The sequence below is a fragment of the Pseudonaja textilis genome, chromosome 18 (genome assembly GCF_049901715.1).
Source record: "Pseudonaja textilis isolate UNSWEBS1 chromosome 18, rPseTex1.2, whole genome shotgun sequence".
Classification (NCBI taxonomy): domain Eukaryota; kingdom Metazoa; phylum Chordata; class Lepidosauria; order Squamata; family Elapidae; genus Pseudonaja; species Pseudonaja textilis.
Genome location: NC_142007.1, coordinates 4,378,504 through 4,402,901, shown reverse-complemented (window position 1 = coordinate 4,402,901; position 24,398 = coordinate 4,378,504). Strand labels below are relative to the sequence as shown.

At 47.0% G+C, this 24,398-nt stretch overlaps 1 protein-coding gene across 4 annotated transcripts in view; it reads left to right on the top strand.

Moving 5' to 3' along the window:
* SAMD11 (sterile alpha motif domain containing 11) overlaps nucleotides 1-24,398 on the top strand; it is a 79,176-nt gene that overhangs the window by 20,904 nt on the left and 33,874 nt on the right. For 2 of the 4 annotated variants that reach the window (XM_087914917.1, XM_087914915.1), the window contains exons 3-4: nucleotides 4,862-5,040; nucleotides 16,284-16,408. In XM_087914917.1, coding sequence (XP_087771043.1) covers nucleotides 4,862-5,040; nucleotides 16,284-16,408 — 304 coding nt within the window. The remainder of the gene's footprint in view (nucleotides 1-4,861; nucleotides 5,041-16,283; nucleotides 16,409-24,398) is intronic. The other 2 variants (XM_087914918.1, XM_087914916.1) reach the window with 1 other exon arrangement.

The following is a 24,398-nucleotide window of genomic DNA, read 5'->3' as shown; positions in this document are numbered from 1 at the left end:
CCATTGGTTGGTTTGATTACGGATGGATGTTCTCATGCGCCATAGGTGTTGTTATGTGCTCCTTTGGTCAAGGGATGAGCGACACGTTGCATACCTGAAAAAGAACCCAGGTTGACTTGGTCAACTTTTCTGAAAGGTGGACAGGAATTCTGACAATGTAAACAATCAGCCACCGTTAATTGACAGTAGGAAAGCTGCAGATAAGAGGGTACCTCCTACTCTAAGGAGGCGGTTGTGTAAGATAGCATGAAAGGTTTGACTGGCTGTCTATTCCACACTGCCTCTCTAACTCAACTTAATAACTTACTAAGAAGTAATCCTTGACTTAAGTCTACAATCAGGGCTAGAATTTCCATTGTGCTGATCAAGGCAGTTAAGTCTCTCTGGGAATGATGAGAATATATCTGCTGAATAGAACTCCACATTGGCAACAGGGAGGGCATCCGGCCAACAAACACTCGGCTCCATTCAGTTGCCCAAACTCCACTCCAATGCAAAGGATTATGGGGGTCATTAAATGAAGATGAATAAGGCAGTTAAGTGAGTCACTGATTTTATGACCTGATTTGCCACGGTCGTTGAGCCAATCACTGCAGTTGCAGAGTGAATCACACGGTCATTAGGTAAAACAGGCTTCCACCATTGATTCTGCTGGTCCAAAGCTGGCTGTAAAGGTGATAGCGTGACCCTGGGATTCTGCAACCGTCGTAAGTACACGCCAGTTGCCAAGTGCCCAAATTTTTGATCACTTGACTGTGGGGATGCTGTGAAGGTCGTGAGTTCCAGAACTGCTCATAAATGACCTTTTTCGGTGCTGTTGGGACCAGGAATAATTGTGAGTCAAGGATGGCTGTAGTTCGTTGGCTGCTGTTCCAGAGCCTGTAGATCATTTCCTTCTATTGTATGCCAGAATTATATTGGGCATCCTTTTCTGAATTATACCCTCCTCACTGCATTGAGTGGCAGTTCAGTTGCTAATCCAGCTCGTGTTTAGGGGTTCTGTGAAGTGCTGTCAAAACAGAAATATCAAAGTAACTAGAAAAGAAATCAGCTAAACTACAAAAAAAACCAACCAAAGTACATAGAGCTTCAAGGATGACTTGGAACCGATCGAATGACCTTGCTTCCTGCAAAAGTTTCATCTTCTTGGCCAGACTTTCATCCCTTATGGGAGGGGCAATCACCTCCCAGCCTTTATTTCCGAGTCGCCCCTTCTGCTTCAGCTGCTCTTGCCTTCCAGCAGCTCCGTGCACACGCGCACTGGGAACAGTCTCCCCTCGTTCCTCTTCCTCGCTGCTGCCAGACTCCCAAGGCTCCAAAGGCAGCACCCCTCTCCCAGATGGTCCTGGCCTCATCTCTGCATCGGACGCAGGACCCTCGTCCGAGTCCTCTTCAGACTCCCGGACTGGTCCCCGTTCTTCCCCACTATCCGACTCAGGTGCCGTCTGCACCGACTGCCGACGAACCACAACACCCCCCCTCAAAAAATGCCAGCTGGTATCTTCCAAGCACCTTCTCTAGGCTTGTCTTGCAGTGCCACCTACGTCGCCCCTTAAAGAACGTGTCGTGTTGTGTGTCACATTGCAAAACAGCGACAAGAGATGTTGGGAACCGAAACCGAGAAACATCTGGAGTTCTACAGGATCTCTGGATTAGATCTCCCTCAGTAACTTCAAACAGCGCTGCTATTTTGGTGGCTTTATTTAGTGCCGCAGTTGTCTTTGGCTCCCCGGCTCCAACCTTTGAGGGGGCTTTTATGAAAAGGGACCAGATCTGTGAAAGGGATATTTTAATCTCAGCGAGGTTCGTTCAGGAGAATTCTCAGGTTTTGTTTGAATTTTTGAGCTTTGCATTGTCTTCCATCCATGCTTAGTTAGTTCTTCCTTTCAAATTTTGCAATGGTTGTTAGAGGGTTTTATAGCAGGGTTCTTTTGATTCCTGCATTTAAAAAAAAAAAAGAAAAAGCCAGAGTTTTGAAACTCTGTTTTGTTAATTTGAAAAAAAATAAAAGAACCAGGAGCTCATGGCCAGGCCTGTGTGTGTGTGTGTGTGAGAGAGAGAGAGAGACTGCAAAAGGAGTGAAATGCATGAACAGCAGAAGAAAATAGCTGTGTTTTTCCTCCTCCCCCCTCGGCTGCAAATGGGAAACTTGCAGATGGAGGATATTTTTAGTATTGCTTTTCCTGTGTGTGTCTATCCGCCTGCGAGCCTGTGGATTTTGATGCACGGACCGAGTTTTTTAAGTTGGACGGGCCTCTGTGTTTGTGGGCTTTAAATGTTTTTCAAAGAGTTTGTTTAACTTCATCTCAGACCATTCAGAAAAGGGCCTTAAAACAGCTGGCCAATGGCTTTGTTGAATGTTGACCACATGGCCATGGGGTTTTTATGGCAGCCGTAAGGGTGAGGAGGAGTTGTAAGCCATTGTTTTCAATGCCGCTGTAATTAACAATGATTGCTAAATTAGGAGTTGTAATAATGGGGCTTCCTTCTTTTCTGTCTCCGTTTTCCCTCCCTCCCTCTTTGAATGTTTCTTCCTTCTTTCCATCCATCTTCTTTGAATCTTCCTTCCATCCATCCATCCACCCAATTCATCAATCTTTGAAGATTCCTCCCTCCCTCCCTCCATTTTATTCCTTCTTCTTCTTTCCTTCTTTCTGCCTGTCCATTGTTCCTTCCATCCATCCATCTACTCATCTATCCATCTTCTTTTAATCTTCCTCCCTTCCTTCCTTCCATCCATCTTCTTTGAATATTCCTTCCATCCACCCATCCAATCCATCAATCTTTGAATATTCCTTCCTCCCACTCCATTTTATCCTTCCTTCCTTCCTTCCTTCCTTCCTTCCTTCCTTCCTTCCTTCCATCCATCCATCTATCCATCCATTTTCTTTGGATCTTCCATCCCTCCCTCCCTCATCCATCCTTCCATTCATCAATCCATCAATCTTTGAATGTTCCTCCCTCCCTCCATTTTATCCCTTCCTTCCATTTTCTTTGAATTTTCCTCCCTCCCTCCCTCCCTCCCACGCATGCATCCATCTATCCACCCATCTTCTTTAAATGTTCCTTCCTTCCTTCCTTCCTTCCTTCCTTCCTTCCTTCCTTCCTTCCTTCCTTCCTTCCCTGATTCTCCTCCTTTCTTTCCTCCCTTTCTTATCAAATATTGACGTGGGGGTGGTGTCCCTGCAGAGTTAAACATCCGCCTCCTTTCCATCTCTTCAGCTCCGTGAGGTTTTCCTCTCTGCTTCCTTCTGCCCCCCACACACGTTGCGGATTCGGCTTCTTCCAAGCCTGCCCTGTCTCTGGGATCAATTAAACGCTCGTCATGGTTCTACTGGGAGGGATTAGTCTGCATTTTCTGGCACTTGTTCTATCTCCCAACCAGACCGTAGATATCCCTCAACCTCCTTTGAGAACCTGCTTCAGGTTTTTCCCCCCTCTTGTTTTCCCATCTCAAGGCCTCCTTTCTATTTCCCCCACCCAAACTGTGCACTGCAAAATAATCAGATTTTAGGGAGCGGGTGGGAGCTTCATTGGAGGGGTTTAATTGTTCACATATAGGGTGTTTTTGTCTCCTATCATTTGCCTTCAATTTGATGGAATTTCAAGAGAGAAACTGTCGTTTTCTTTCCCTGTTGCGGGGAAAAAAACCCCGTGATTTGTGCAAACGCATTGGAGAGAGACAGAGGTTGGCGGGCTGTGGATAGACTTTTCAAGGTCAAGATACGATACAGCTACCGTTGTTGGCTTTTTGACTTCCTTATTTTTCTGCCAAAAGGGAAAGAGAAGGGAACAATGAAATGCTTTTTATGAGCCGGTCAGGTCTCTCAGTTGTTGGATGTTGGCAGCTGGCACGTGATTGTCTCTAGTTGCAGTAACAAATGGCAGTTTGTAAGATAGCATGCACTTTATCTCTGGAGCTGCGGCGATAGGCATTCAAACTTCTCACCTGAAACAGCAGAAATGAGATTCTGAGATACCTGTTGTGGCCCATCAGTGGCCAGCGGAGCTGGTGGCAGACTTGGCCAGTGAAGAGGTTGGGGAGGCGCATGGGCCATTCCTGGAGTCTGGGGAAGGCTCTGACAAGGGCTGTGCATCGGAGGCAGAGATAGGGCCAGGGTCGTCTGACGGTTATCAGCTGCCTTCAGAGTTAGAAATCAGTGGGGAAGAAGAGCAGCTGGAGCCTGTTCCCAGTGTGTGCATGCACAGAGCTGCCAGAAGAAGGAAACAGTTAAGGAACAAGGGTCGGCTCGGGAGTAAAGGCTCAGGTGGACGGTGAATGGCCCCTCCCATAGGGAATAAAGAGGAGTGAAAGGGGAGCGGTGTTTGCAGGAGACAATTAGTTCCATTCATTAGGGTGAAGGTTCCTGACTCCTTGCCAAGTAATTGCTGCTACAGAGTGGAGTTTGGAAGATACCGGCCTGGCAGCTCTCCAAGCCTGATAGAGGTCTGTAGTTGTGAACTTTCCTGAAAGACTGTTGGCCGGGACTTTGCCGGAGAGGAATTCACTTTAACCTAAATAAAAGGGGTTTTATCGGGACGAGGAGTCGGCTTCATGATCTTGGGGAAGCGTAAGCCAGAACAAGATCACAGACATGTGTAGCAAAACATCCAGTGCAAGAATGGTGCAAAATATTTCCAGGGGTGGCATCTTTAAAAGTCAACGGGTAATGCCGTTGCTTCTTCCTTCTGTGCCTGCTTTCTTCTTTCTCTACTGCTCTCTCCCTCTTCGGAGCTCTGAAAATAATTTTTGGATTAGCGGACGCTTCAATGTTGCATCTTTTAAAGAAACGCGTACATTTTCGTGTTGCTGTCCCGACGTTTTTATTAATCTTCTCTCTTTTTCCTTCCACTTTTCCAGAATCGGGGGCGTTTGGCGGAGAAGAGGACAATCCCCCTGCCTCCCTCTCGAACTCCCAAAAAGGAGCCCCCTGCTCTTTTCTCACACGGCGACAACCACAAGGAGGTGGAAAAAATCAACGGACATCACCCTCATGTCAAACAGGAAGAGGACTTGCATATTAGTATCATGAAAAGAAGGTAGGCGGGTGTTCTTTCTTCTCCCCCCCCCCCCTAAAAAGAAAAGCACAATTGTGTAGGCAGTCCTCATCGTAATGACCATTTGTGCTAAGAATGCTTCAAAGTTAAGACAGCTTGGGGGAAAAAAGTGATACGGGCCACCCTCCAAGTTGCAATGGTTGAATCATCCCTCATGACACGCTTACAATTCAGGCCACCAGATTGCATTTGAGACCATTTGCAATCACGTGATCACAATTTTTGACCTCCCCAGCCGCTTTAGGACAAAAAAAAATAAAAAGGTCAATTGGGAAATCTGGGTTTAATTCGTAACCGCGTAACGGCCACGATTATAACAACCGCGGTGAAAACGGCTGTAAAATTGGGTCCAGGCACACGGTGTTCTGTTTAATGACAGCATCACTCAGCCACCAAAATCCCAGTCCAAATTTGGATTGTGCGTTGAGGATTGCCTCGACGAGCCTAGAACCCAGGGATTGCTGTGGTTGTATAGCACAAAGCTTCCACTTAATTTCATTCCAAATCTATCTATATACTGTATATAAAAGGAGAAAGACCCCTCACACATCATCACAAAATCTCCAGAACTGTAAAGCCTACAAACTTGGAAATTTGGCCCGTATGTTGCTCTTGGCTTCTAGGGGCTCACTAAGAAAGGATTCTACTACTACTACTACTACTACTACTACTACTACTACTATTATTATTATTATTATTATTATTAAGCTCTGATATTCACGCCTGGAACTTCTCATCTTGCCTTGATTGGACTTAAAGTTTTCATTGACTGTGTTTTGGAGTTGACTCTCTGCAGCCAAAGGCTGTTCCTGGGAGAGTTTTTCTCCAGCGAGAAGGTAACCAGGGGCAAAGTTGGAGCTAAGAAAGGGACTTCTACTGATTATCTGACTCTGTTGCCTTTGTGCCAGGCCCCTTTGGGTCATCATAGTGCCATTGTAACTTTCAACAGTAATTAAATGAATTGTTGTAAGCCCAAGACTACCTGTATATCTCTCTTCTTGAAAAACCACAGAGCTGCAATCTCAAATTTGATCCAAGTTGGGTGTGATGACCCAAAGGGGCGTGACACAAAGGCAACATGGTCAGATAAGTAATAAGAGTCCCTTTATTATCTCCAACTTTGCCCCCAATGTCCAGGTTACCTTTGGGCTAGAGAAAAACTCTCCCAGGAACAGCCTTTGACTGCAGAGAATCAAATCCAAAACAAGGTACATACAAACTGTAACTTAAAATCCAAACAAACCAAGCTGAAGTAATTAGCTTGACAGGGCAGGAGAAGGAATTTCAGATTTGAAAGCACAGCAAAACTCACACAGTTGGGAAGATGCCAGGAACACAGATAATCCACGACGATACAAGATAAAGTCACCATTGCTCCCAACAGCTTGCTGCGCACAGCTTCCTTTTTTAATACACTGTGTTCCCAGCTGCAGCTAATGAAGGGAATCAGGGCCCTTTCCTCCCCCATAAGCCATGCAACTTACGTTGCTCCCTTCTCCATTCCTCCCTGCGTGCCCTAGGATGAAGAGGGGGTGGGCCTGGGTTTTCCTCTGAATTCCCTCTCCCTTGTTCTACCTCTCTCCTGCTCTGCCCAGCTGGACTTTGCCCTTCCCCAGTTTCTTTCACAGCCAATGGAGCCACAGTCCCACTCCCTGTCAGCTGTTCAGCTTCCTCCGCAGAGTCAGATTCCGACAGGGGCATGACATTGGGCTCCAAATTACTATCTTCTTGATTTGGACGAGTGATCCCTGCCACCCTTCCTTGAGATCATCTTAGTTAGCAGTTTGGGGGCCCAACAATTCTAGTAAGCTCATGGGAGGGGGAAAAAAACAAGCCGTTTTGCTATAAACCTGGGAAAGGTTAATTGCATAGGCTAATCAGAAGGCTTGGCCAGGTTTGGCACCGGTGCGATGTGGGTAGAAACCGCCAAGAGAAACTGAGGCCAGGACGTGGGTTCAGCAACATGAAAGGGAGCATTGAAGGCGGATTGGAGTGGCACCGTCTGCCCTAAGCCAAAAAAAAAAGTGGGGGGGTAGATAAAAACGAGAGGTTGCCAGCTCTTTTGGGTCTCTGGCAACAATCAGTACCTGATGTTTGCTGAAATTTCCCGGCCCGAGGTCTGGATGGAGCCACAGGTGGCATGGTGCCACTGGCGTGTCCTCTATTCCCGCACGCTCCTCCAGCGTAGAAGCGGAATTAAAACCAAACAAGAAACATACATTTGAAGATCCTGGTGAACAGTTTTATTTTTTTCCTTCCTCTCTTTCTGCTCTGCTAGGAAATGCCATGCTGGTCACTTTTATTTTGCGGGTGTATAAATAAACGTATGTATGTATATGTGCCGGTATATGTGTGTGTTTGGGTGTGTGTATATGTACACTCAATAAAAAAGTTTAAAAAGCAGTTGTAATTGTAATGTGTGGAAAAAATAAATCCCCAAAGCATACAGATAGTCCTTGACTTAACGGCCGCAATGGGGCCCAACATTTCTGTTTTCTAAGTGAGACAATTGTTAAGTGGATTTTACCCCATTTTATTCCTCTTGATGTCTTCTCAAAATCTGGGCAACAAATTTAGCTTCAGACTAACCACAATTGACAGCAGTTTCCGTGGCTAAATTTTCCAGTTCTGTAGATATCTTGGTCAGTCATGAAGGTCACAAGTGGAAGGATACGATTTAGGAAAGAGTTTTTCAAATTTGTCAGGACTTGGAACCTGTTTGAACCAAGTTGTCGACCCCTTGATCAAGAAGCAAAGCTGTAGTGTTAGAAACATGGCTAGTTTCTGAGTGAACCTTCTTTTTTTAAATCTCTCTTGTGGAACCCCAGAAGTTCTAGCACAACCTACAGTGCTGTGCACCATGCTTTCCAAAAACCCTTCTTGAGGTTACTTGTTTCCTTCCTGCCTTCTGTAACCCTTATCCTGTTCTTCAGCCTGAATTAGCAGCTTTGGGTTGTGTGGTGTCACCTAAAAAGGCTCCGAACTTAAAACAATGTATGGTTGGAAAGCAGGTGTAGATGCCTCCTTGTAAACATCAAGGCTTTCTTGTGTCGCTGGCCACTGCGTCGAAGATAAGGGTAAGCAAAAGAAATGGGTGGGTTGACCAATTTTTGCAGTGTTCTTGCTCACTTCCTGAATTCCTAGTTTCGGTTGCAGCCTGCCAGCGGAGCTGGCGGCAGATTCGCACAGTGAGGAGGTTGGGGAGGAACATGGGTCAGTCCTGGAGTCTGGGGAAGGCTCTGACGAGGGCTCTGCGTTGGAGGCAGAGGGAGGGCCAGGGCCCTCCGACTATTATCGGCTGCCTTCGGAGTCGGAGATCGGTAGGGAAGAAGAATAGCTGGAGCCTGTTCCCAGTGTGTGCATGCACAGAGCTGCCAGGAAAAGGGAACAGCTAAGGAACAAGGGTCAACTCGGGAGTAAAGGCTCAGGTGGACTCTCCCATAGGGAATAAAGAGGAGCAAAAGGGGAGTGGTGGTTGCAGGAGACAATTAGTTCATTTGGGTGAAGATCTGTTTCTGCATTCTTGCCCAGTAGTGTCTGTCACAGAGTGGCGTTTGAAAGACATCGGCCTGGCAGCTCTCCAAGTAAAGTTCTGTAGTTGTGAAATCTCTTGAAAGATTGTTGTTGTCCAGGACTTTGCTGGAGAGAATTCACTGGAAACTAAATAAAAGGGGTTTTATCGGGACGAGGAGTCGGCTTCGTGCTTTTGGGGAAACCTAGGTCATAACAGTTCCCCCCCCTCCCCCAAAATGTAGGGTTGGTGATGATGATGTCATTCCAAGCCAGCCTGTTTTCTTAGCAGATCTTGGTTTTTTTTCCCCCACCCATCTTTGTCTCTTCCTCTGTCTCTCCCTGAGCTTGGAGGAGGAAGAGCTCAGCTGTGAGGTTGAAGGACCCATCTGGGTCACCTTATTAAACTCTTCGCCCTCGGATGGCGCGTTAAGAGGACGAACAGCTGAGAAGGTTAAAATGGAAGGCGATGCCACGTCCGCTTGCTTGGAACGTCCCCTGCCTGCCTCTTTCTCTCTTTTAATTATTAGTAATTTATAAAGGAGACCTCTTTTGCCCCCTGTCTACCCCACCTCCACAAGGCAGCCCCGATAGCTTGCAAATTATTAGTAATTTGATTTCAATTGAATGAATAACCCCGCTGCAGCGAGGCACGGGTTTTGTCTGGGAAATCTAATTGGAGATAACACCATAGAAACTTGAAAAATGCAGAGAGGAGCGGGTTTGGTTGGTTGGTTGGTTGAGCTTTGCAGGGCCAGGGGAACAGGGGGTGGGAAGGAATATGCAAAGCTGCTGCCTACGGGAGGGGGGAGAAGAGAGATAGAAGATAATTGGGATTTAATTTCATTTCTTACCTATTCATTTGTATAAAGATGGGTGTTTAATTATCCGGCGCGGTGGATGGGAATGATTGCCACGAGGATGAATGGGAGTGTGGGTTTTCCCAGCGGGCAAATATATATATATATATATATATATATATATATATATATATATATATATATATATATATATATATATATATATAAAAAGACATAAAAATGTGTTGGATGACAACCTCCAAGGCTTTGATGCCGAATCTTGATCGTGAAACTGGTTTTACATGCAGCTGACAGGGAGCTTTGAAAGTGTGTGCTCGTGTGTGTGTGTGTGTGTGTGTGTGTGTGTGTGTAAAAATCATGGGATTTCTCCCCCCGCCTTTCCAAGCAGTCCTCTTTACGACCAAAAGTGAGTGGAAAATTTCCATCGTCGGCAAGACCTTGGTTGTGGTGAACCGAAGGGGCGTGTCACAAAAGCAAACCAAGTCACAAAAGTAGGTAAAGTCCCTTTAATTCCTCCAACTTGGTCCCCAGTGTCCAGTTATCATCGGCTGAGTATCGAGCTAGTATTTAATATTTCATGCCTTAAATATGAGCCGTCCGTCCTCAATCAAGCTTGGAATCTTTTCTGAATGGATTGGATCCTTTTGGAGGCCTCTGTAACTTTGCAGCTCTTTCTCGTGGATGTATTTGTGTGTGTGAGTTTGTGTGTGTAGAGTTTTCTGCAGATAGGTTGGCACAAGGTAGACCTCTTCAAAGAGAAAAAAGGATTGCGTTTTCCCTGGAATCAATCTGGCTCCATCTCATTGTCGTGCAATTTAACTTTGGTTTGAATCCTGCCTGCCAAACCACGATCGCTTCCCATCCTCGTTTGTGACCAGCTTAGGTGTGAATGTTGTTCAGAAGTCACGAGGAACCCGACAAAGAGATTGGGGGCCCCCTAGAGTAGGAATACAGATAGTCCTCATTTAGCGTCCACGATGGCAACTCGGTCATGAAGAAAGGCGAAGTGAAATCCCGACGGTACATCTGACGATCATTTCCAAAACGGGCTGAAATATCCAGATTTCTGGGAGGTTCTGACAGAAGAGAAGAAGATAAAAGAGAAGCAGGGAGACTAAAAAAGAAGGGAGAAAGACCCCCCGTCCCCATAAGGGTTTAATCTTTGCTTCCATTTTTATCCTGAACTTTTGCATTTGGAATTTTGGCACGTTGGCAGAGATGCCAAGTATTTTCAAGTCTTCCCTTCCCAAATCAGCAGGTGTTCTGATCAAGGCTTACGGAGACACTAACACACCTTAGTCCCCAAACCCCCTTTTTCTTTATTTCAGTGGCTGTGAATTTTATTCATTCACAGCCTGTAATGAGTTGGTAAAGAGTCCCATGGAAGTCTGCCAAAGTCCTTCAGGATAAGTCTGATCAGCATGCACCTTTATCTTCCTTGAAATGCTGCCAACGACTACATTTCCAGTTAGTGATATGTGGCCAAAACAGAATACAAATTTGACACCAAGCTTCAGGTTTCAAACCGACCAGTACGAACAAAGTTGCTTCCTGCAAAGATTCCTGTCCCTTTGCTCCTCCTTTATGTCTTATGGGAGGGCCAATCACCTCCAAGCCTTACTCGCGAGTCACCCCTTTTGTCTTAACTGTTTTTGCCATCTGGCAGCTCTGTGCATACGCACACTGGGAACAGGCTCCCCTTATTCCTCTGCCTCGCTGCTGTCAGATTCTGGAGGCTCCGGAGTCAGCAGATGGCCCCGGCCCCATCTCTGCATCAGATGCAGGACCCTCGTCCGATTCCCGGACTAGCCCATGTCCGTCCCCACTGTCTGACTGTCTTCACAGGCTGCCAGCAGTCCACAACAGGCACCTTTTGAAGGGTGTGTGTGTGTGTGTGTGTGTGTGTGTGTGATCCTTAAATCTGCCTTCTTCCCTTTATTTTTTCTTTGATCTGCCTCTCTTAATTTCCTTTGTTTGTTGTCCTTGTGCCGTCTAACCCCCTCCTTGGGGTCCATATCTCTGCCGTCCTTGATGAAAAATAAAATCTTAATTAGGAACGAGCTGGTTTCTTCCTCCGCTTGGCATCAAATCTTAGTAACAAGTGAAATGGCTTCTATTTCTCCCCCCTCCTCCTCTGTTTCCTGAAAGAAGAAAAGATTGTTATCTTTTTAGGTCTGTTGCCGCAATTCTTCCTTCTTTCCTTTCCCAGGGCTTTGAAGTTAACACACATGGCTGTTGTGTTAGTGTAACTCAAAGCATGCCTCTTCTTTTTAAGCGATGAGTGGTGTTCTCTTGTAAAAACGCTCCATTGCCTCTTGTGGAAGGAAGGAAATCCTTACTTGCTCAAAAACAATACACAATATATTAAAAAAAAAAACCCTCAAAATACAGAATAACAGAGCTGGAAGAGACCTTGGAGGTCTTCTAGTCCAACCCCCTGTTCAAGCATGAGTCCTTCTACCATTCCAGACAAGTGGATGTCCAGTCGACCCTGGAATCCCTTAATTCAGGGCACAGTCAGAGTGACTGGATGGAGCTGAGCATTTACTGGCTGGCTGCTCTTCCCAACGCCTATCCGGAGTTCACAGCAGATATTTTCTCTTCTCTCTCAAGGATTGCTACCTAGGATTGAACTCTCAACCTTCTGAGTGGGAGGTGAGCGTCTTCACCACTAGGCTGCCTCGCCGTTTCCTATAATGTGAGCTGATAGAGGTAGTCCTCATTTAGCGATGAGAACTGGGCCTGGCAACTTGGTCATTAAGTCATTTGCGGGAAGCAAAGTCGTTCACTCTGTTCGGATTCAATCTTGAAGCTCTGCGTGGACTTTGTATTCCGGTGGCTTTTTACAGTTTATTTGGCACTTTAGTTGTTGGCAGCAATTCAAAGGAGAAGAAAGGTGGGTGCTTATCTCAGGGGACTGTTTGGGACTCATTACAGGCTGGGAATGCACATAATTCCCAGCGTTGAAATAAAACCAAAGTTGTTTTAACTAAGCACGTGCTTAATTATGGTCTCGGGAAGCCTCGATCAGAACAATTCATCCTCTCTGGCCTGTTTTGCCTGCCACTGACTTGCCAATCACGGGAAGAGGAAGGCAAAGCATTTGTTGTGCGAGGGGTAGGTGTGGGGGCTCAGAGGAGGGGGGAGGGAAGGAGGGGGCTCGGATCAAGGAGCTGTCAGCTGCTGTCTGTCGGATCTCCTTCCTTGCTTTTGGCTGACTCAGAAGCCATGGTTTTACCTCCCCGGCAGAGACGCTGACCTTGCACTGCGTCTCTTACGGGGTTTTTCTGTGGAGTCCGTGTCCTTCAGGCTCTGCTTTGAATTACTGGGATGCACACAAGGGGGAGGATGGAACGGTGGGGAGGGGTGTTCCTTCTTTGGCGGGGATGAAAGGACTCCAAACTCCCCTTGCCGGGAAAGTTCAAGAACCCTTGGACCCGTTCCCATTGGGCGGGTGCCCGGGGGAATAAAACATAAACAGCGCAGGAAAACAGCCAAGGTTTACAACAATCAAAAGTTGGCGCAAACTTTGCAGGGCATCCTGGAAGGAAAACCAGAAACAGACCCTATTAAGTCTCATCCAGCTGTTTGCTAGGCACAGATGTTGGTGGCCAAGAGGGGAAGGAAGGCACGGGGGTTTCACTCCCCATCCCACTCCACCAAGGGTATCTCCTGGTCAATCATGGCCCCCACCGCTTCCCACACTACTGGACCTCTGGAGCCACTTCCAAACTGGAGATGTTTGTTAAAAGCTGTTTTAGTCCTGGTTTTTTTCTTCTTCTTCTCGGGGTTTCACACGACTGAAAGGTTTTGTAAGCGCGTCACATGTCAGCGTTCCAGAAAACCCCCACTCCAACCAATAACTCCGAGACAGACATTCTTTCAAAAGTTCTTTTTTTATTTGGGTAGTAAACTGGCCCATCTGGGAAATCCCGATTCTGAAAGTTCTGAGTTTCCTTGCAATAAGTAAAAAAACTACAAATGCACCCCCTGTACCCATCATTGCATCACATGCTCCAATCACCATCCATTCCAGCTTGAGTCGTCCCTTCACCCAGGTGCAGTAATAACATGACCTTGACTTAGAAAAAGAATGCTATTATGTCTAAACGTATAGCTCCCAAGAAATTCCCCTCCTCCCATTTTCCCAGGCTCAAGAATGTGGCAGCGTGGAAGCATCTGGTGCCAATATGCCTTCCAAAGCTGACATCACTTTGTTTCAGTGCCACTGTAACTTGGAACGGTCATTAAATGAATCGTCATACCCTTACGTCTTACCTATAAAGGTAGCCATTCCCATTAATTGAGGTAATCAGTACAGATGTTAAACCCATTTGCACAGGTTGGTTTTTTTTCCCCTAAACATCCTGCAGTTGTATATGTTATAAGAGGTACTGCTGGTAGTCCTTGACTTACGACAGTTCATTTAGCGACCGTTCAAAGTTACGACAAGCACTGAAAAAAAAAGTGACTATGAAATAATAAGAAATATTTTGAATATTAATTGTTATTAATTGTTATTAATATTCATGGTTAATTGTCCTCCATTACGAAGTTTCTCCTTCATTCCAGGTTGCTTCTCTCCTTGATTAGTTTCCATCTGTTGGTTCTTCTCCAGCCTTGGCGCTTTGGACAATAGCTTGACCCCTTCTTTTCTTCAATGCGCTTGAGTATTTTCAAGCAGGATGGGAGTTTAAGCTGGACAGCCTCATGCATGGACGTATGCCCTTGGCCTATTACGTTGATGGCAGCTTTTCCCTGTCCTGCATGCAGAGGTGTATCGATTTGCATGATGAATAGGAACCGATAATCGCCTCGAATTAATCCTCTAAACTCCTTTGCAGACATTTTCTTTTTTTTTTTTTTTTTTTTGCCTAATGCACCTCCGAGGTGCTTCTAGGCTACGATAAGCTTTAAGAATTACTGGCCTTCTGGGACGCAGATCAATCCATAAGCCAGCTGCCTTCTCACCTGCGAATTAGTCTGGCTGGGCGTAGTAAGCTTTCCAATCTTAACGCTGGGTTCGAAAAAGGGGTGGTGCTGCGGTTGGGATCGTTGGGGAAGGAAGAGGCTAAGGAGGGAAATAACACCTGTGGGAATCGGCAGGTGACTTCTTCAGGTGCGTCGGGCCTTTTTGGGGGAGGGGGAAATCACATTTTTGCCTGCTGAATGTTGAGATGTCCACATGTACGGGGACGACAGATTACGCAGGGTGAAGTGCCCTTTCTCTTAAACTGTGGTCGGGACGTAGCGTGTTTGTGGGTGTGTTGTAACCCACAAACATTGTGGGTTATCGTTGTGTGTGTGCATGCATGTGCTGTTTGGAAAGGAGGACTTGTAAAGTGTTCAGCCGAGGGTACTATTCCAGATAGTATCCTTTTTTCATCTCTCTCCGGATCAGGTGAGTAAAATGCCTGTGGATTTTGGGGACGCAACAGGTTTGCAATTTACAAATCCTTGCCTTTTTCCCCCTCCCCGACTCTTCTTGTCTGCTGATGGGGTTCTGGAAAACTTCACAGTCTACGGATTTGGGCTGGTCCTAATTCAGATTTGGCAAATTTGGGGACTTTTAAGGTGCAACCTTAAGCCTTAACCTCTTCAGAAATGTCCCCCTTCCTGGTTTTCTTCTTCCTTTATCCTGGAAGTTTGCGTTTCTTTTGTTTTTAGACCGGTCTTTAGCAAAACGCTGCTCGATTCTGAAATGATGAATCAACACTGTAATAAGGGTTGATGTATTCAGGAGCATGGAGAGCCATTTGAGTGACAGCACCGAGGAATGTGATGTGTGTTTGTGTGTATTTTAAGCGCTGACCATTTCCATGAATGTCTGCTCTTGTGCACGTTGTTTTTCTCTTTCTTTTTATTATTGCCGATTCCCTTTAAACAACCAGATCTTGTGCACGGTTTGTGAAAATGCAAAGACCGGGTGCAAATTCATCTTAAATCCGGGGTCCCAGTTATTAAACTGCGTCTGTGCTTTGCAAGTACCTTCGCTCTCGGAAAAAAAACAATTTGGATAAACGTCCTGTGTGGATAGTTAAAAACGCAGAGTTTTTTTAAAAAAAATATTTTTGGTTTTACCTGTGAACTGCCCAGAGTTTTGGGGAGTTGGGTGGCAAATCAGTTTAACAAATAAATAAATAAGGCCTGCGACAATTTCCCCCTACCTTTCCAAGTGAGTCACATGTTTCCCCCCCCACCGCCCTGTGAATTGTTCTGTTGATCCAAAAGGGGTGGAACAATTAGACTACGGTTCCCATCATCCTCGAGCAGCGTGGTGGATGGTTCTGTGGAGTGCTGGATGGTAACCAATTTGGAAATGTCGTCTTCCTTTTTCTGTCGGTATCTCCCTGAGAATCGGGTGATTGATTGAATCTTTTGGACAGGGGACGTCCTTCTCCAGATACACACACACACACACACACACACACTTCCTCTGCTGCCTTTAGATCAATCCCTTGTTTGCAGCAAGTGGATTTTCCTTGACGAGAGGGGAGTGCTGGAAGAAAAGAAAGAAAGAAAGAAAGAAAAAAAGAACCTTCGCACAATTCCCCACTTCCTAAAAATTGGCCCAGAAAACCAACAAACCTCTCCATCTCCAATCCACATGGCAGCTTAGAAGCCAAAAGGGAAAAAAACAATAAAAAATCCCAGCTCGCTTTTTTTAAAATGCACGATTCGGTTTGTGCGATGAAATTAAAAACAGGCTTGTGCGCGAAAAGAAGGGACATAGACAAAAAAAACAGAAGAGAAGCGGGAAGGAAAACTTGTAGATGACAGAGGGGCTTGGTTAAATCCTGGAGGGGCGCAGCGGAGAAGGTTTCCCGGAGATGCTGATGTGAGCCCTTTTCTCCTCTCTCTCTGTCTCTCTCTCTCTCTCTCTCTCCTTCACAGCCAAAACGGTGATCTGACCTCTTTCCTCTCCAGTCTTAACCAGAGCCGGCAGCTCGGCATGCCCGAGACCCAGAACCGCTGTGAGTTCAAACGAAGCAGCCTGGAAGTTGGCTTGGGAGCAGCAGGTAAGTAGCACACAGGAACGCGGAGGGAGTCTGCTTTGTGTGTGTGGTGTTTGCACGTAGGGGTGTGTGTGTGTGAGAGAGAGAGAGAGAAGGGCGTGGATGGGAGGGTGTTGAAATCCGCTCCTGGATTCGGCCACCTGTGTGTGTTTTTCGAGCCCCGGAAACTGAACAAGCCTCCGGGGGAGTTTGGCAGGCAGCGGTGCAAAACGAGGCTGTGTGGTGGGTTGTGTAATTTCATTAATCAAAAGCGGATCGTGTGTGTGTGTGTGTGTGTGTGGAGGGCTCCCCCCTCCCTGCACTCCCTCCCTTCTCCCCCTCCCCTTATTTGCACCTTCTGCTGCCGTTTGACCTTTTCGGAGCGTCAACAGAGAGCGCGGCGCGGCTTGTCTGCCCTCAGAATTAGGGGGAGAATTAGGGGGAGAGGGAAAGGTCAATCTCTTTCTCCCTCCTCCCCAGTGGAGAAATGGGGAGGTGGGTGGCAGACGAGCGAAGGTGCCCTTCAGCTGTCGTTCACCCCAGAAGTTTCCCCGCAAAGCTGGGCAGCATCACATAAACTCAGCTGTGCTTGAGACCCAGAGATAAGCCCAGAAAAGAGAGGATACGGGTATCTTGTTGTTTTGGAAAACATGGTTATATTTTCCCAGCTCCCTGTAAGGAAGGAACGAGGGAGTCGATTGGCTTGGGAGGGAAGAGGGGTTCAGAAGGCATTTAAAACTTCGAAAGAGAGGCGTGATCTAGAAGGGAGGACCCTCTCCCAGTTGTGGGATTCAGCTGGTTCGCACCAGTTTGGGAGAACTGGTCATTCACTTTCCGCACAGTTTGGCGAACTGGTTGTTGGAAGAAATCATGAGGGCTGTCATTCCCCTGTTGGAATCTGACACCGAGAGAAGGAGGATCAGCTGACAGGGAGTGGGAGTGTGGCTCCGGTGGCTGTGGGAGAAACTGGGGAAGGGCAAAGTCTGGCTGGGCAGAGCACGGGAGATGTAGAGCAAGGGAGAGGAATTTGGAGGATGACCCAGGCCCACACCCTCTTCATCCTAGGGCACACAAGAAGGAACAGAGAAGGGAGCAATGTGGGCTGCATGGCTTACGGGGGAGGAAAGGGCCCTGATCCCCTTCATTAGCTGCAGCTGGGAAGACTGTTTAAAAAGGCAAACTACACACAGCAAAGTTGCTGGAAGCAAAGCGTGAAATTAACTTGGTTTGTCATGCCTTATCTGGGTTCTGGCGTCCTCCCAACTGCGTGTGTTTCGTTATCTTTTGGAAGTCTGCAATCCCTTCTCCTGCCCCGTCTCGTTAATTGCTGCAGCAAGTGGTTTGTGTTGGTTTTTATTTATAATCAATCTACACCTACTTTGGGTTCGGACTGAATTTCTGCCCTTTAAAGACTGTTCTTGGGAGAGTTCTTTTTCTCCAGCCGATGATAACTGGACATTGGAGGCCAGGTTGGAGGAATTAAAGGGACTTCACCTACTTTTGTGACTTCGTTGCTTTTCTGCCAGGCCCCTTGGGGTCATCGCAAGGGCAGAGAACCGGTTGTTAAATTTTTTTGAATCCCACCCACTGCCCTCTTCCCCGCCCCCACTTTCCCCCCTTCCCCAAATTGTGTAAGTAGAACCCATTTTTAACCTGCTCATATGCTCAAAGCTGAATCAAGGTCTGTTTTGTTTCCTTGGGTGCCCGTCGGCAAAACTTTACCAAACCCCGAAACGTATACAGAGGCGCGTCCGTCCGTCTACTCGTTTTAGTTTTTAATTATTGGGCAGAGGGACAGGGGTTCAATCCACAGACCCCCAGGGATGGGATTCAAAGAATTTAACCAACAGTTCTCTGCCCTAATGATTTCTTCCAAGAACCGGTTCTCCAAACGGGAAAGTTAACAACCGGTTCTCCCGAATTGGTGCGAACCGGTGAATCCCGCCACTGGAGAGACCACCGCTGTTTGGAGTTTGCAGCCTCGGTTCTGTCCCTTTGCTGCCGAAATTTTTAACCATCTTTTTTTTTTTTTTTAACCAATACAGTGAGGAGCCTGCTCCCTTCCTGCCTCTTCCCCCCGAGATTCTCCTGGGTTTGGGAAGGAGGCTAAAAGGTACCCATCACTTTAAAAAAAGGGGGGGGAGGAAACCCTGGAGATTGGGTGGCCTCCCCACCTCTGCAGCACTTGATAATGGTTCAGCGTGAGGCAAGATGCTGTCTTAGTCTTCAGGAATCGAGCCAAGCCGCCTTCTTGCCACAGTCCTGGATTATCTTTGCACTCCGTGTTTCGTTTTTCAAAGCGCATCCTGCTAATTGCACAAACATCCAGCTTGCCAAGGGCTCTGGTGGCTTTTGGCATCGTTTAACCTCACACCCACCTACCCCACCCCCCAAAAGAAACCCCCCAGCCTGCAAATGGAAAATGGTCTCCTTGAGGCCAGGATGTACCCCCAGCCCAGTTATAATGTGGCCTCGTGAGCTCATGGAAAAGAGGAAGGGGCTGGAGAGAGATTTGAGAGAGAGAAAGATTGAGAGAGAGAGAGAGACAGAGAGAGAGGGAGAGAGGGAGGATGCTGATAAAATCTAATTGCTGCATCGATTTTGCTCTCTCAGAGCGGCTGTCAATGATTGAGGTGTTCTTAAGATCTCTGATGCAACACTTAGCTGCTTCTCACTCAGCCTGGCCCACCAGGGACCCGGGAGGTATTACCGACATCTCTTAATCATGGAGTAAGGCAGTGTGTGGTTAAGATCACCCTCACCCACCCAATAAGAAGGGATTTTGCTTTTTCTCTCGTGTTGTGAAAACCTACGTCACCATTAGAGGGCAGGAGAGAGAGAGAGAGAGACAAAGGCACAGGAAATGCCACCTCTCGGCTGCCCTCTGCTGGTGGTTGGTGGGATTCTCGCAGCCTAATTTTTTAGCCCTCTTGTAGACCACGGGTGTTGTTGTTGTTATTATTTTTGGGGGTGGCAGGACAGTTTGCGTCAAAGATCGCAACAAATTTCCAGAGAGGAGGGAGGTGCAGAGTTAAAAACGGTCCCCCAGCATTGACTGGGTAATAAAAAAAAAATCTGCTCGGGGCCAAGTGGAGAGCAGGAAGGCTAAATTGAATTATCCACTCTGTCCTTCCAGTCCAGTGATTCAATATTTTCGCTCGTCCGGCTGGCTTCTGCTTCCGCAAGTAGAACCGACTTCTGTAATCCTTCGCACATCCAGATGTTGGTTCGCCCCTTCAAACCTTCCTCCTTCTACTCCAGAGTAAAAGGAAAGAGACCTTAATGCAGTCTCTGCTCCAGTAATTGGTCCCGAAATTGGCAACGCACGGAAGGGAAGCCTAGGGAAACGAGGGGAAATCCCGCCCACCCCACCAGCCTCTGGGTCTATAGTTTGTTCAAATGCCCAGCTGGGAAACAGAGAAGTGGAACAGAATTATGGGTCTCTCAGCAGAGGAGAAGGAGGAAGGGAAGTGTAGCCATAGCAGTGGGAATTTGAAACTTTGCGGCCTTTTGCTTCGTATCAGGGAGATGCGAAAAGCAGAATTCCGTCTGAAAATAAAACCGTTCACGTTTTTGATGATTTACTAGCTGGATACCCGTGCTTCGCTACGAAACTATGTGGTTGGGCTTAGTTTGGGGGGAGGAAAATAATGGGGTGGAATTCTGCCTCTGCCTACCAGCATCCATCGATATTCACCTGGCTAGCATCCTGTCAGCGTGTGAGAGAGTTGAGGGCTGTTTGGAAAGTGAAGCAGTATTTCCTCTGTGAGCAAGAAGGAGACAGCAAGGAGCCTGGGTGTGGCTTAGCTCAACTGTTCTATCCTAAAGCTGCTTGGTGCTCTGAAACTGAAACTCCTCTACTTGTGTTTGGCACTTGGAAGAGATTTCTTTTCAGTTGGGAGGGGGAGTAGAACTCTTTAGCATCAGAGCGTGTTAATAATAATAATATAGGTAATACTAATGCTCTGATGGTCATTTTGAAAAATCCTCTCTTAGTGAGCCCCTAGAAGCCAAGAGGAACATACGTGCCAAATTTCAAGTTTGTAAGCTTTATGGTTCTGGAGATGATGCGTGAGCTTTATGGTTTTGTGATGATGCGTGAGGGGTCTTTCGCAGATGATAGATAGATAAATTCCCCATTTGTTGCAGGATTTGTGGGTTGTTCTTTTTTTCTTCCCTTGCTGTTCCAGGTGCACTAAGTAGAACCTTTTCTTCCTAACCTGACCGCCTCCGTGGCTTCTCGTGGTAAAATTCCCGTGCAGGATGATGGGATGTACGGCAATATTCTTGGCAGGCAGGGATAAAGGCTGTTGTTAATCTTAATTGATAGCAGCACACAAAGGGATGAACGCCAGAGAGGCACCTGAGAGGATTTGGCGCGTCTGCGGGGTCAACAAATCCTATTTTTTCTATCCGGTTAGGTAAATTTGCTCAGAAAGCAAGATAGTGGCAGTGACTTGTGGGGTACAGGGAAGGGAACCCCTGAATCGAGCACCTCTGCTAAAGTTGCTAACTTGGATTTTTCCGTTCTGTTGCTAGCTTTGCAGTTAGTCCTCGACCGTCATAAATAGGAACCAGCTGCCAAGCATCTAGGACAGAGGTCTCCAAACTTGGCAACTTTAAGACTTGTGGTTGGAAGTCCACAAGTCTTAAAGTTGCCAAGTTTGGAGACCTCTGATCTAGAAAGAGTTCAGAGAAGAGCCACAAAGATGATTAGGGGACTGGAGGCTGAAAGAACAGTTGCGGGAATTGGGTGTGTCTAGTCTGATGAAAAGAAGGACGGGGGTTGGACTAGAAGACCTCCAAACTCCCTTCTAACTCTTGTTATTCTATTCTGTTCTGTCCGAATTTTGATCACGTGACTGTGGCGGTTGCTGCAAAGATCATAAGTGTGAAAAATGGTCAGAAGTCACTTTTTTTCAGCGCCTTTGTAGTTTCCGGACAGTCACTAAATGGACTGTTTGTAAGTCCACGGCTAGGTTTCCCTGCTTGAGCAGGAGTCAGACTAGAAGACCTCCAAGGTCCCTTCCAATCCCATTATTTTATCTTCTAAATTTCTGTCTTTTTTTTTTTAAGATCCACCTTTTATTTCCTGTCTGCAATTCTCAGAGCCCCACCCCCAAGAATTCAAACCCTGAAATTCAACCATGCGATTTCATTTTTTTTTTTAAAAAAGCATATTAATTAGGCCAAGGCCCCCCTGTGAGTCTTAGCTCCTCTGTTTTATTTTATTTAATGATACAACCATCAAAAATCTCCCCCCAAGGGGGTATGTATACCTTGCCTTCTCTGATGGGCATCTTCTCGCACCGGCCTTTTTCAAAGCTTAAATGCTTCCTTTTTAAAAAATTTCTTATTTTTTTATTTTATTTTAAAAGGCAGGAACGTGCACTGTCTATGTCAGCCCATAGTTTGCCTTTCCTGTTTTTGGCCTTGTGCAAATGTAAGGGGATCGATACGTTATAGATTTGTGTGTTCCTTGTGTGTGTGCGTGTCTGTGTGTTCGGAGTGCCAGACCTTCCTTCTCACGCCTGCTTTGGGTGCTGATTTAAACTGAAGGATTAAAAAAGGAGAATGGCTTGGAATGGAAGCACCGGAGGAGTGTACCCAAATCTCACAAATTTCCACCCCCCCCGCCCTCTTTTCATTTCCATTTCCCCATTTTTTTGGGTGGGGGGGCTATGTGTGTGTGTGTGTGTGAGGCTTTGCAATGAGACACGACTCAAGGGGAACCGGGGTGCAGGAGTTAAAACCTCTTCATGCAGCTCTGCAGCTTATATGAATTAACCGGGGTCCCTGCTGGTTCCCCCAATAATTGGGTCGGCCAGGGCCCATCAAGCTGGCCTCTTCCTCTCCCCGGGGAGCTAATTGAGCATCCTGAATTTTGGGCGGGGGGTCAGAAAATGCCCCACCAATTAAAGAACTTGGCATGGCGACCGCTGGGCAGCCTGCATCCCTTCCCTGCACGTCTCGCTTTTAAATCCCCCTCCCTCCATATTCTTCTATTTTCCTCTTCTGTTCCCAGAGCACTTTTTAACAGATTGACGGAGTTGGAAGGGACCTTGTGGGTCATCTAGTCCAACCCTCCGCCACCCAAGCAGGAGACCATTCCTGACAGTGGCAGTCCAGGGTTTTTTTTTTTAAATGTCTTTTCCCACCTCCTTTTCTGGGAAAAGCACCTCCGTTCTGGTTTTTTTTTTTTTTGAATGGAAGTTTTCCGAACCCGCAGAATATCTTGAATTATTTCCATCACATTTTGATTTTTTTCTTTAAAGAGGTTTTTTTTTTCCTCAAACCAGCAGAATATCTGAATTGTTTCAAACTGTAAAAGGAGACTCGGGAAAGTTTAGTGAAATAGTTTTTGAAAAAAATAAATAGACATCCCCCCCAGCAAATAACAGTCCTCAACTTATGACTACAATGGGAGAGAGGGAGGGACAGTCCATCCATCCCTCTATCCTTCCATCTATCCATCTGCCCATCCATCTATCCATCCATCCCTCCATTCCATCCCTCCTCCATTTTTCTATCTTGCCTGTACTCCCAGCCACTTGCAGGCCTTAATGTGACCGTCCATCCAAAATTGGGCAATGCTAGACACCTTGTAGCCGCCAATCCAAGGATACATTGAAACACAGTCCGTCCGTCCTTCCCACCCACCCAGCTTCGCCCCCCAAGTGTAGCTCAATTGCTTGGCGGGGAACAGCCAGATCTATACACCCCTCTGGAGGCCTAAAAGGTAAGAGAGACCCCCTTGGATCTTCCGACAGGAGACCGTGTCAATACAAATCTCTAGGGACCCCCAAAAGAAAATTGCAAGATTTTTCTCCTCCCCACCGCCTCAAAGAAAAAGCTGGAGAAGGTCACCTTGTGGTGCTTTTCCCACCTCCTCCTCCAAGATCTGCTTTTCCCACGCATCCAACGCCTTTATGCTTTCTTTCCCCTCTGTCTCTCTTCCCTCCCTGTGGTCGCCCTTCACAGTCATTCGTCGTGCGTTTTCTTCTCCGACGCGCGCACCCCACCCACTAATCCCCGTCGCACCCAGGGGAAGACACTATTTGGAGCCTTTCCTCTCCGCGTGGCTCTTTCCTCCCCCCCCCACCCCCCCAGCCAATCAATGGCAGCCTCTTCGGCCCCGGCAGGGCTCGGCAAACACCAGATCAATAAGTTATTAGCACCATTCTGTCAGCTGTAATGTGGAGATTGATCGGGACTGGGGGCTACCAGCACGCCGCTTGGCACTTCCCCTGCCTGATAAAGATGACAGATTAAGGGGATAAAAAAAAAAGAGGGGGGAATTAACTTTAGCTGTCAAAGGCCGGCAGGGGCTGTGGGGGAGGGGTGGGCAGCCCCGTGATTGACGGGGGACATTTCAGGGACAACGAGGTTGCCACCCCTGGGCATCTGCGAGCCAAGATGGCGTCTCTGGGCCGCGAGGTGTGAGAAAGTCACGCGGTGCCGATCCTACGCCTGGCATAGGATTGGCCCGTTGCCCAACAGAGGTGATAAACCGGGAAAGGTGGAGAATATATGGAGAGCTGGCACCCGGCGGGCGAGACCAGGAGACAGCTGGCAACCTCGCAGGTTGAGTGGCTCCTTTCAGTGGACAGTTTTTGCAGCTTTTATGAAAGGAAAAGGTGGAAAAGGTGTAGTTCAGAGATGGGGAATGATGCCCCCCTCCCCCTTTATGACTTGTGGACTTCAACTCCCAGAATTCCTGAGCCAGGGATTCTGGGAGTTGAAATCCACAGGTCCTGAAAGGGCCGTCGTTCTCCATCTTGGGTAGAGTTGAAGGATTCTAAGTCTTAAGCATTTGTTAGACAGGGTTGTGGGGGGGGGGAGAGAAAAGGGTGTGCTATTTTTATCTTAAAAAGATGAATCTAATTCTTAAATTCTTCATCTTCTTAAAAGGTGGATTCTGAGATTTGTCTTTTTTTAAAGGCAACCTTAGAGCTGTGAGGGGGAAGAGGGAATGGAGTTGGCAGAGAGAGAGAGAGAGACAGAGAGAGAGAGA